This window comes from Pygoscelis adeliae, unplaced genomic scaffold, assembly GCF_000699105.1.
Source record: "Pygoscelis adeliae isolate BGI_AS28 unplaced genomic scaffold, ASM69910v1 Scaffold427, whole genome shotgun sequence".
Lineage (NCBI taxonomy): Eukaryota > Metazoa > Chordata > Aves > Sphenisciformes > Spheniscidae > Pygoscelis > Pygoscelis adeliae.
Window position 1 is genome coordinate 337,586 of NW_008825214.1, and position 12,387 is coordinate 349,972.

General features: G+C 41.3%; 1 protein-coding gene across 1 annotated transcript in view; it reads left to right on the top strand.

Moving 5' to 3' along the window:
- Positions 1 to 4,170: 4,170 nt before the first annotated feature.
- ACACA (acetyl-CoA carboxylase alpha) overlaps positions 4,171 to 12,387 on the top strand; it is a 136,500-nt gene continuing 128,283 nt past the window's right edge. Inside the window, 2 exon segments of the mRNA XM_009329104.1 lie at positions 4,171 to 4,213; positions 6,173 to 6,425. Coding sequence (XP_009327379.1) covers positions 6,199 to 6,425 — 227 coding nt within the window. The 5' untranslated portion in view covers positions 4,171 to 4,213; positions 6,173 to 6,198.

The following is a 12,387-nucleotide window of genomic DNA, read 5'->3' on the forward strand; positions in this document are numbered from 1 at the left end:
CCGCCCCGCGCACCTCCCGCCTGCCTCCGCAGCCCTGCCGCTCCAGCGCGGAACAACAAGTTGGTGGTGGCTTTGCCTCGTGCGAGCGAGCTAATTCCCAAAAAAACCAAAATCGAGTGTCCTGGAGCCGCCGAATCAGCGTAGGACTAGAGCATGAGGCGCTCGCTTCGCCAGCCTAAGCATCCCTCTTCTTTATTGTCATCCTTCGTCCATCGCTGACGGGATTGCAAGGTCTCGAGGGAAGAGTTTGGGGCCTGGTTTTTCGGAGGGGCTGAAAGGAGCCCCTGGGGACGCCTTCTGAAGGTGCTGCGGGGTTCTCAAAAATAATGAAGTTGTAAAAGCAGATTTGCAGAACAAACCGGGTTGTTATTCTCGCCTCTCCTTTCGTGGTGGTGTCTCTTACGTTTTCCTGAGAAAGTTTTAAATTGAAATATACCACGTTAAAAAATAATCCAAAGTATAACAACTGTAGTCTGGTCCAATTTAGCAGGCTGTAAATAGTCAGCAAACCATTTAAGTTATGCCTAATTCTCTCAAAGATAATGGGATTTAGAGAGAGTCTTGAGTGTTTTCGCAAACTGGGATAGCTGTAAATCTGGGCTCTGTTTTTGTCTTTAGGTTCTTTTTGGATGTGACGCAGACATATTTTACCTGAGCAGACCTAGGAAGCATATATTGCACTTGTACGTTTAGCTTTATGTCTCCAACGATGATAGAGTAAATCTGAAAACTAACTAACTAGAACTTCTAACCTGTGGACATACGGTTTGTGAAGCACCTTTCAGTACGGAAGAAGCAAAAGAACTTCGTAGGGTGTTTGATATTTGCTGAGAACATTTTAGGGTAGGAAGTTAAGCAATGCCCAATTATTAACCAGGAGGCATGGCTCAGGTGGAGCAGAGTTTGAATAGTGGCCCACTGGTTGCGTAGAGATACAGGCTGGCGAAGTCTTGAGACCGAGCGAGTCTTAAAATGCGTCGGCAGGTGGCCTGGTAGAAGAACGCAGGCGAGCGGCTCTGCAGGTAAACGGTTTGATGCTTGGTGGCCTGTCTTGGTGCAAAAATCATCTCTTTGCCCTGTCCTGGTCTGGAAGCTCACTGTCAGTCCTGCTATAGGTGAGCATGTCACTGATTTAGTGTGTTCAGTAAAAGCGATTAAGTAGCCAACTTGTTACACGGATGCCATCTATTTTGACTTTGTTTTTTCCTTTTTTGTTCCTTTGTTTTCTATTACCTGTGTTTATTCAGTTAGGGTGGTGAACGTACACGTCTGTTTCATTGTTTTAAAATGATTTGTGTTGATTAGCGATACCACAGATCCCTGGGTTTTAAAGAGGAGACCTTTAAATAAAACTCTTTTTATTAATTTCCTTTTTATGTGACTTATCAATATCGTAGAGGTGCTATTTTGAGTCTTTGAAAGAACCTACAACTCATTTTCACTGAAGTAATAATGTTCTTTTCAGTAGTGTAATTGTCTTCAGAATGGGGTGGTTTGAAAAAACTAGAAACTTAATTTCCAACTGACATTATGTGAGTTTCATGCCTAGGTGTATTTTACAATAATAAAAATGATCTTAAAGTTACAAAAACTTCTAACGTCTAATATTTTTACACGTGCGTTTCACTGTCAAGCCAAAAATTTTACTAATGATAGTAGTAGAGCTGTGGAGAAGTGAATTGGGTTTTGTTTCACCTCAGGCAAAACTAGATACGTTACTTTTTGAATTTGGATTGCAGAATTTTCATTGCTTGTAGTGTGAACACGATTTGCATCTTAAATAACTTACTACCTGCAGAGCTGGGGAGTTACGAAAATGCTGTGCATCTTCAGACCTCTCATGTGAGCTGATTTCCCCAGGAGGAGGGAGGACAGCGTGGCTCAGGTTCTGTTAAGATTCAACTGTGATTTAACACGTTTGTGTAACTGAACGCGCTCAGAGTACACGATGTTACCTGGTCTTAAATCTTTGCAGGATCGAATTCTCAATCTGCATCCTTCTGTAACTTAGGTTTTTTTCAGCAAAAAGTTGTCTCTCTGCAAAAGTTAACTTGTTTGACAGGTTATTGACGCCTGCAAAAATAAGTGTAGGGGCGTTTGAGAGTTGAGGAGCCAGACAATTTTGTTTTTTCGGGTCTAGTTCAACATTATTAAAACTAAACAGTACATCCGTTAAGGTTAGTGGTACATGAACGTTGTCTTGGTGGTCAGCTGGATGCTGTGTAAGAAACTATAGTGAATACAGTGTGCAGAGGTTTGCTGAGACTTGCGCATCCCGTTTGCGGCATTGAAAGCGAAAGGCTTCTGTGAGGAGATCTCTGAGAAAGTCTGCATTTCGTTTGGCCCCAGACGATGCTGAAATTAATTTAAATATGAATAACGAATTTGGGCATACTGAGAACAAGCTGAGCTTATGTCTAATTCAATGCAATGTTGAGTTACCAGTTGATTGCAAAACTTTAGCGGAACTCATGACTTTGGGACTGGACTACAAGGGGTTGGAAGTGCATTGGTAAGTGCACTTGAATGGGGCTTCATGGATAACTAACTGCTTTTGAACCGAGTTGTACAAACCATGTTTGAGTCAAGTTGTTTGAGCGTGGCATTGGGGATCAGGAGCCTTGGCGTTGGTTTGATGCTTTCTCATGGAGTATTTGAGTGAAACGCTTCACTGCCTGTTCCTCTGTTTCCTTCTCTGCTTAGGGAAAAAAAAAAAAAAAGCCTTAAACTTGCTTATTAACTGTAAGTTCTTAATTTTTTCTTCGTTAAGAAAGGGTTGAAGTTAGTTTGGCTGTATCCCAGATTCTTCAGTGCTGGTAATTGTACCAACAGTAAATCTGTCTGGATGAAATTCTGTAGGAGTGATCTGACGCCAGGATAAATATACACGTAAATATTATCTTCATGTTTACATGCACAAACAAAATTTGATTAAACTTTGTGCTATCATCTGAGCTATAAGTCCTGCCCAAGCACCTCAGTTAAAGAAATCTTCCTGTATGGTTTAGTTTCTGCACGTCACAGATAAGTATGCAGACTTTACAGTCACGCTTCCCCTTCTTCTCCATCTCTACCCTCAAAAAGGCGATCGACTCACCCTTTTAATGCCTATGTCAGTCAGATATTTGTGGCTTTTCAGTCATAAAATGGTTAAGTACGTCTCTCTCTCAAATGAACTGCCCGTGGCCCCAGTGAAACTGGAGTTTGTGGGAGTAGTGATGTCAACACGGGTTTTGATCTAAATAATTCAGTCAAGTACATTGATGGTAAAAGTGCATAAGCCAGTTGGATCAGTTTTTAATTCTCAGTTACTGATGAAAAGAAAGAGCATAGTGTTTGAGGATTGCACTGTCTATAAATTCCTTGTCTGTGCTAAAATTAAAACTATGATCATGTCCTATTTGTGGTCCAGTTTTGCTTGTGTACTGGATGGAAGCTGTCATGTTCATATCAAACCAACTATGCTGCATCCCTGTACTTGGTATAACATGGCTATAATTAGCAGGACTGATGAGGTTTTCCCACCGGTTTGGGATATCAATGCGGTGTGAGAGCTAAGGGTATCAAACCAGTCCTTTCTGCGTAGTGAAGTAGCTGTTGGGAGAACGAGGCCCTGAGATAAATGTCCCCTTGTCTTGTCCTTGTCTGTATTGCTGTGTCACAGTGTGCTTTACAGCTAAACTGTTGGTTTTTTCATGTAAAAATATGGTATGTCAGCTGCGTCTTCTAGCCACCAGTTTTTCACGAGATTTCTAGTTATCATTGGGATTTACTCTTGACCATCAAATTCAGCTGAAATCGGCCAGCAGATTCAGCAGTTGACAGAGGAAAAAAAATTGACATAAGTAGATATAGCACTGGCACAAAGCGTAGTTTCTTTTAGAAACAGAACTAAAATATATGTGGGGTGATCAGGTGTGTGCTAACACATTGCTCAGAAGTTGCCAGAACACTGGACTAGCAGGAGGTGCCATGGCTTGACTTGGACATCACAAGTTCAGTTCCTGGTTTACTCTTCTGACCTGGAGCAAGCGATCTAATCTGTTTTGTGTGTTTCTTTTTTTTCCCCACAACAGTTTTGTGTTCACTGATTCCTAGTCGGGAAAACAAACACAGAGTATTCTTCGTAACAATTACATTTACTTGTTAATTCTTTTCTTTTGCAGTTCATTTTGGAAGTGGATAACTGCTCAGATTGCAAGAATAACAAGAGGTTAGTGCATAAGCATTCCTAATTTTATAATGATGTGATTCCCAGCTGTGTGTAGTTGTCATATAAGTGCATCGAAGTCAGGCAGAGCAGGGTGTATCAAATGTTTATTCCCCATCCCACCTGTCTTTGTGCTGTGAGGTGCTCCTTTGTTTTCTCCATCTGTCATGTTCTTTCTTTCTCAGTTGTAATTTTTTTTTAATTTTGAAGAAAATACATTCATTCCCTGTTGGAACAACACTTAATTTTGATACTCAATTCCCCGTATTAAGGGATTCTTCTCTATGTAATGATTTTTTTAATGGAAAACGGAGACTTGAACTTTTATATTTTCCTCTGACAATTGTAAATCATGCCGCTAAGTTTCAGTATATTACCATAAAGTAGATACTGTCCCCTTATTGACATGGATGACCTGAGACCAAGAGTTTTAAGTCAGGGTGAAGTTACAGAAGATGGCTGAGCCAGTCTGACAGCTCACTGCTGCCAAAGAGGGGAGGTTTTGCTTCTGTCCACATCGTTACCAGTGTCTTCCCATCCTCTCCCTTTGCTGCTCCAACTCCACTTGCTAACCTCGCAGGAAATTCTCTTGTTTTGTTGGTTACAGTTCTGATGATTTTGTTGAACCAGATCAGAGGGTGGTCTGGAAGGCACCAGAGCTGGTGGGGAGTAGGCAATGTGAACACACAGCTGGGGCAGAGAAGGGAAGAGGTGGGTATGAATGGAGTGAGACCTTTCACTTTGACAGTGGTGGGTTGTTAGATTTGTTAAAGTCATCCTGGTGGTGACTTCTCCTCAGACTTGAACGAGCTTTGAAGATTGAAGTCTTCCTAAAGCTTGATCTTTTGAGGTTAAGGATAAAGCAGATGGCACAACAGTATGTGGAAGAAGTTTAAAAATAATTGCTGCTTGTGTTATACCTGTTATATGTATAGAGAACTCTTAGAGAGTTGTTTTTTATAAGATACTCAGTTAACCCTGTAGTTGTTCCGGAATCTGTGGATGCTTCTCTAAGTGAAAACCTCAAAATTACTCACTTTGCGTCAGGAACTTTTCATGCCTTTAAGCCCAAAGGTAGCAATTCTGGCTTGAGTTCTTGGCATGGGAAGCTGAGATGATATTTTGGGGAGGCAAACTATATGTTCAGCCCGTTCTTTTTCTCTTGTCCAAGTGTCTGCTGTTGACCACAGTTGGAGGTGGGCTCGTGTGCTGAACACTTCTTAGGTTTTGCCTAGCCCCACCTGGCTGGCAGGCTGCTGGCCATTACACTGTATCTGCTTCCCAGAGTTTGGTAGATCAGCTCAGATTCCTAAAAGAATCCTAAGAAACATGAGGTTTTCTGAAAAAATGTAAGAGATAATGTGTCTTGCACCTGGCAAGGCCTGGGAAAAGGGCATTTTTGACCAAGAAAATCCATCATTTGAATAGCAGTAAATGATGCTATGTGCAGTACCTAGCACAATGAGTCCCAGTGTTGAAATACAAATTTTTGATCACAGAATGGCTGAGGTTCGAAGGGCCTCTGGGGATCAACTAGTCCAACCCCCTGCTTAAGCAGGGTCAGCTAGAACAGGTTGCCCAGGACAACCAGTCAGGTTTTAAATATCACCAATAACTAACTAACCAAAGAATAATCGTAGAACAGAAATTTTGGATTTCTAGTCATGTATTTGTATGTGATTTTTTTTTTTTTTTCTTTTAAGTGACTACTGCAGCTTTGTCTAAACTAGCAGGTTCTGCAACAGATCAGAATGACCAGCTGCTTTGACCTCATAGTCCTTGTGCAAACACAGAAGTCAATGATTGTAGCAGAAGTAACTGTTCTTGATCCTGGACTCCTATCTGGGTTCAGCTATGGTGTTTTAACGTGGCGTTTCCTATCAGAAGTGAACCTTGCTTTGTCCTCTTCATTGTTCTGCAATAGCAAGTTTTGGGTTTTTTGCTTTCTTTTGCCCCTTACAGTGCTGAGAGCCCAGTTTGTAGGAGCCATGGAAGAGTCTTCCCAACCCACTAAACCCCTGGAGGTGAACGCTCACTCTCGCTTTATTATTGGCTCTGTGTCAGAGGATAACTCAGAAGATGAGACAAGCTCCTTGGTGAAACTTGATCTGCTAGAGGAGAAAGAGAGGTCTTTGTCGCCTGTATCTGTCTGCTCGGATTCCCTTTCAGATCTAGGACTTTCTAATGCTCAAGACGGCCTGGCAAGCCATATGAGGTACGGATAAAATAGTACTCATTCAGTCTTCAGTCTTTCTACCCCATCCATTCCAAAGATAATCCAAAAATTCAACTTTATATCCAGGTTTGGCTTCAAATGTTTTTGTTGTGCCAAGACAGCTTCTGGCATTTTGTTTCAAAATGACCTCTTGCATGTTTATCTGTATCGAACTCCTATTTGCCATTGGTTTTAATGAACTATCTGTGCCTAAATTCCTTAAGCACCGTTCAGACATCTCAGCTGTTGAGTGTTATGGTGGGCTTGCATATACTGCCTGTCTCTTGCCCCGGCTTTCAGAAAATTGAAATGTGTTGACTGAGATCTTTAAAGTTTTCACTTGTATATGTCTTTTAGATGGGCCATGTTTGTTGAGAATGAGGATGTTATTTGCTTATTTTGTCTTTGTCTGGGATTTGATGCTTTATATGTAGCCAAAGAATTGGCAGGACCCCTGGGTAAGATCGATGACTCCATATCACCTGGAACGTTTTTTGTTTTGGATAGAGAAAATTTTGTTGATGGTTAAAGAAAAGATTGGTATTAGTATTAATTAGTGTTAATGTTTCCTTGTCAAAAGGCCCCTTTATTTTTACCCTGTTGCTGATTTGCATACCACTAGCGGGATGTACCCATTGGGATTTTCTCTGTTATAGGCTAGGTATCTTGTATTTCTCAGTGTGTGTGCAGATGACGGTTTCTTGGTGTCTGATCAGTCTTGCTTCACTCTTCCATGACCCCTTCTTTTGTTTCCCATACACTAAGGAAGTCTGGTGCCCAGACCTGTACGCAGTACTGTACCTGAGGCTTTGTCGGTAGAGCAGCGTGGGTAGAGTGAGGAGGTATTGTACCGGGGGAGCAGCAGTCCCTGAACAATCACCACACTGAACATGGATGAAGTTATACTAGGGGTAGTAATTGCAATTGTCATTACTGAATTGCAGCTGCTCGTTTCAGGTTACTTTGCCACCTTGTCAAATTCCTTTAGAATTAGATTCTTGATTTCAAAGCATCCTCAGTCGTTCATCCATTTGATGGTAACCTCATAACTGATGAATTTAAAAGGAAAATGTTAAACAGTGTTGGTGTTGGAATGGATCCTTACCAAAGCCCCGCTTCTTACATCCTTCCAGTTTAACTGAACAGTTGCTCACCAACTACCCTGCGGTTGTTTCATGTACACTTGTTCTATTTATGAAAATGTAATTTTGGACAGTGTCAAAAGTATTCCTAACATCCAAATTTACTGCAGCAATTGACAGTCCCCTGTTTGCAAGCCTTTTTAGCATGTAAGGAAGCAAATGCATTTTTGTTTAGAGAAGATTTGTCCTTGATGTCTTCCAGCTGGATGTAACTTACTGCCTTTTTGTCTGCTAGTTCTTTACAAATAGGTTTGTGATCGTTTGTTCTGGTGCCTTTCAGCCTCGGGTTCTCCCAGCAGTTCCTCCCAATGGTCAGAACCAAATCTAGAACCACCTCCTCTTGAGCTACTCCTTCTGCCTGCCTTTTTAAAAGGTGTCGTCCCATTCCAGGAGCATACAGGACAATCTGAATCCCACTATAGTTTTTACTGAACAATCCCTCACTACTTCTAATCTGTCGCTTTTGAAGAAATGGTTGGTTCCAAAAAGGCTTCTGGCTTTTACTGACCAGTAGGAGATGTTTATATGACCGGCTAATCCTTTAACCGTATTCTTCTGTTTTACTGGTTTCTTTGCTTGTGCAGACTAAGGAATTTTAATCTGTCCTTTTATTGGTGGTTCCCTTCCCACTTTGGGGAGACAGCCTCTGAAAACAAATCGTAGCAGACTCTGGATGGGGGCAGAAGGGGGATAGTAGGAAATACTTTACAGAATTGTTATGGTCATACTGATGGACACGTTTAGCCAGCTGGCACTAATATAACAGAGAGAAAATCTTAACACAAATTTAAAGGAGATTACCTTTCCAGTGACTGCCAGTTATAATAATTTGGCAGCACAAAAGGTAATTTTGAAGCAGGAAAAGATCTAGCCCTGCAACTATATATATTTTAGGAACAGAAGAAACTGGATGAACACATAACCGTCAGTGTGGAAATAGACAATAGGAGAGCAAGAAAATCAAACAACTTCTAGGACACTGCCTGGCATCGGAGAGCTATAATGCAATAGGTGTGCAACCTTGAGCACCTCTGTTGTAACTTGCTTACTTTGGCACTCTCTTTTGAGGGTACTTGACTTTCAGTTAAATTGGAGAGAAATGCCAGTTCAAATAAAAAGAGTTGCAGCATTATAGGCTGTTTTTCTAAGATAAAGTAAGATGAATTGAAATAGTTTTCCAGGATGGTAGTCCCTTTCATCAAAAGATTTCCAAATAATGTTTACAGATGGAGAAACTGAGACAAAGACAAGTTCAGCAACTTGCCTGAAGTCACTCTGTGACGGTGAATTAATGGAACACACTGCTTCCAGCTTCCTTTTGGTAATCACAAAGGTACAACGCTTTCTCAAGTGACGAAGATAAATTCATGGGGAGTTCTGTAGAGTTTGACTAGTGGGTCAAACAAGGTGCAGGCCCAAGGGAGCGTATCTTTTTGAAGAGGTTGCCAAAAATCTTTCCGTTTGCTGGTTAGTTTCACAGGGGAGATTTTTGTCAGCTGAACATAGAGATAGCTTGTATTTGAGGTGAGGGGCTTTGCTGCAGAGAAGTCCTTCTCAGAGAACAATTATGTCTAAAATCCAGAATTTAGCTGAAAAAGGGTTTGTGAGTGTATCTAAACTATCCTTTTACCTCTTCATAGAGCATGTCAGGTAGTAAGTCTGTTGCTCTGATGGCTAGAGAAAAGAGATTCTTCTTACAGCACAGGAGAGCTGGAAAGTAGGGTTGTCAGCCATCTGATCAAGTTGTTTTTTCCTCTCATAATCCTAGGTCACTGAAGTTCAGACAGTAAAACTTCCTTTCTCCTCTAAACTCCATTTTGTTGCTTTGTGGTGGTTGAATGTAAGACTGTCTAATCCATCCTATAACATTCAGTGTCAGTGATGGTTTGTACCTTTCGTGCAAAGGGCTGTTCCAGCGCTTATCTTGACATCCCAAGCAGATTTTCTGAGGAGCACTATGTCAATATTAAAATGACTTTGATAGTTAGAAGTGCTCTTCCTTGGTCATCAGCTCTCATGAACTGTCCTGTTTGTGCTGTTTTATAGCAAAGCAGCTCATTCTAGTAGAGGCCATATTAACTATATTTGTGAAAGATGCTCGAGCCTCTGATGCCACGATGGGAATCTCATGGCAGTCATGCCTCACACCACCTCTGGTCGTCTGAGAGCCTCTTTTGCTATAGTAACAGGCATTGCTGCTCCTCTCTTGCTCTTAGACCCCCGTAAAAAGTGACATCACATAGCCAGTTCATGAAGCATAGGTGTTTCAGTAGACTGTTTGGCATATGTTCAGTACCTGAGATTTGCAGGTCTCCTGTCTGAGCTGGAAAACATTGCTGAGAGCCTTATCGTCTGACGGAGTTGTGATGTCTAATCGATATATCCTGACCCAGCTGTGGGTAGTCTGTATGCCAACTCATGTTTCTTCATTTGAGCATGCAGACTGTGTGTGCTCTGTGCTGTTCCATCTATCACCTTATTGATCATGTTAAGTGTTTATGCTGTTGCTAAAGACAGTCTTGCTGGGACAGGTTGTACAGTATAGGCTTCTGTACCACTAGAGATCTATGAAGACCTTTGATTGTGCCAGTTGGCTACTACTTTATAGGACTGAGAAAGCTATGCTCTGATAATGAACTTTAAATTGGTGTGTGGTACATCAGCTCTTAACAGAAATTGTGTGTTGGAAGAGTAACCGTGCAGATTAAAATGTTCTGATTCTTTTCTTGCTTGTAGTTGTGCTTTATTTAAAGAGTATCATCAGTAATAAAAATCATGCAAATGTCGTCCTCACTCTGTTAGTTATAGCATTTAACATTGGAAATGAGTGTTATTAAAGAAAATACTCTACTTGTGTACAGTCTACATGAACAAAATTTACTCTTTGTTGCATTTTGCACCTTTAGGTAATAAAACCAAACATACTGTTTTTTCTTTATCTTTTTGCTTCCAGGCATAATTGCGTTGTCTTTGAGTTCAGAAATTTCCATCAGCACTTCCAACTGAAGGCAGTAGTCCTGTTGGGGTACAGTTTTTGCTTGCTGTGTAGTGAGCTGCTAGACAGTTGCTATGCTCCTTTCTGAAGTTTTAGTGGTAGATTAAGTAACTCCTCTATAAATGCCACTTGGAAAGTACTTTGAGTCTGTTTGTTTTGTTTAATAAGTTGTTCTTGACTATTGCTAAATTTAATTCCTAGCCTCAAAGATAGTATCTTATATCAAATTCTTGTTTAAAATAGAATAAATCCTGCATGTGTTCTGATATTTATCATCAGGGCTCTGGTTTCATAAGTAATGAAATGGGTGTACGAAGTCACCTGACAATCCACTTGCATCAACTGAAAGCCAAATTTTTGGAAGTAGCTCAGCTGTTACCTCTGATATTAAGCCAACAGAGACTTTAGCCTTTAGCACCTAACAGTATTTGGACTTCTCAGTAAATAGTCTCAATAAATTATTGAGATGCTTAAGAACAACTAATTATATATTAAAGTAATTTTGGAAGAACACCTCAGTTTTAGTCTGGACAGTAGTGTGTTGAGTACGCCCAGCCCGGTACTGGGACAGGGTGCCTGCCTAGAAACCAGTCGTAGAGTGATTGCAGAGAGTACTAAAAGAAAGAAAGGATCCTTTCGAGCTTGTTTTGGATTTTAAAAAATTCCTTTCCAGTCCGACTGTTTGTGGCTAGGAGGTTACACTATAGAGCATTGATCTTGTAAAATTTTAAGTGCTGCTGTAATTTATGCACAAGTGTGTGCATAGAAGTACCAGTATGCTTTAGTGTCTGCAAGGCTGATGCTTTCGCTGCCGTGTCCGGGACTGGCCCAGCTGAAAAACTGAACCGACTCCTTCCCGTTCCAGGCTTTCTGCGTAGTCCTGGCTGTGGGGCCGCTGCTGGAGTTGAGGGCTCCTCCTCTCGCTCTGCTGCCTGTGCTATCAGTTGCCATGGTGCTGCCGAGGTTTTGTGTGGGGCGACTTGCATGGGTTTGCATCTCGCGGACCAGAAGGCCGTTAATGAAACTGGAATTGCATGCTGCCTGCTGAGACATTTTCCTTTGCATGTGACCAACTGCTTGTTGGCTCAGTGATACTGTTGCGTGTTTCTGCAAGTTACTGAAATAAAGCTGTGCGTCTTCAGGGAATCCCTGCCAAAACAAAGGATTTACCTTTTGTTGCCGCTGCTGCCAGTGAGTGATGTTGTGATTTATATTTTGAACTTGATTCACCTGGAGTGAAAAGTTGAATTTCCTCCTGTATCTGTTGAAGAAGAGGAAGCTTGTAAGGTGTTTTGGATTCCTAGCTGTTTCTGGTTATACTGATAACCTGTGAATTATAACTTTTTTCTTCTCTGAAAGCTACTCTGTTTGGCGAACAAATACACTTTAAAGGACTTTTCATCTGCATACCTCTCAAAAGTAGCATTCTTCTTATTTTGGTGTAACAGATATGTTACTCCCTTTGACTTCAGTTAACGTGGGAAACATCTCTAAATTCAGTAACTCGTAGGGAGATTTTGCAAAGATTAGCTGGCTGAGATACCGCAGTGGTGACAGTGTCTCCTAGTTGCTTACTTATCTGATATTTCTAATTGAAAAGATAATGAAGTATACTTTGTCCTTATCAGAATACTTCAGGGCCCCCTCCTGTATTTTGCTGAATGCCCTCGCTTTTCACCCAGATTGGGATGTGTAGCAAAGGCATTCAAAGACAAGTGCTTTTGCAGAATCCCCTCAACAGCTTAGTGCTTGTATCTTCAGTGGCTGCAGGAGAAGCTGTCGATGAATGTAGGCTTGCAACAAATCTGGGAAAAGAGGAAGTGTA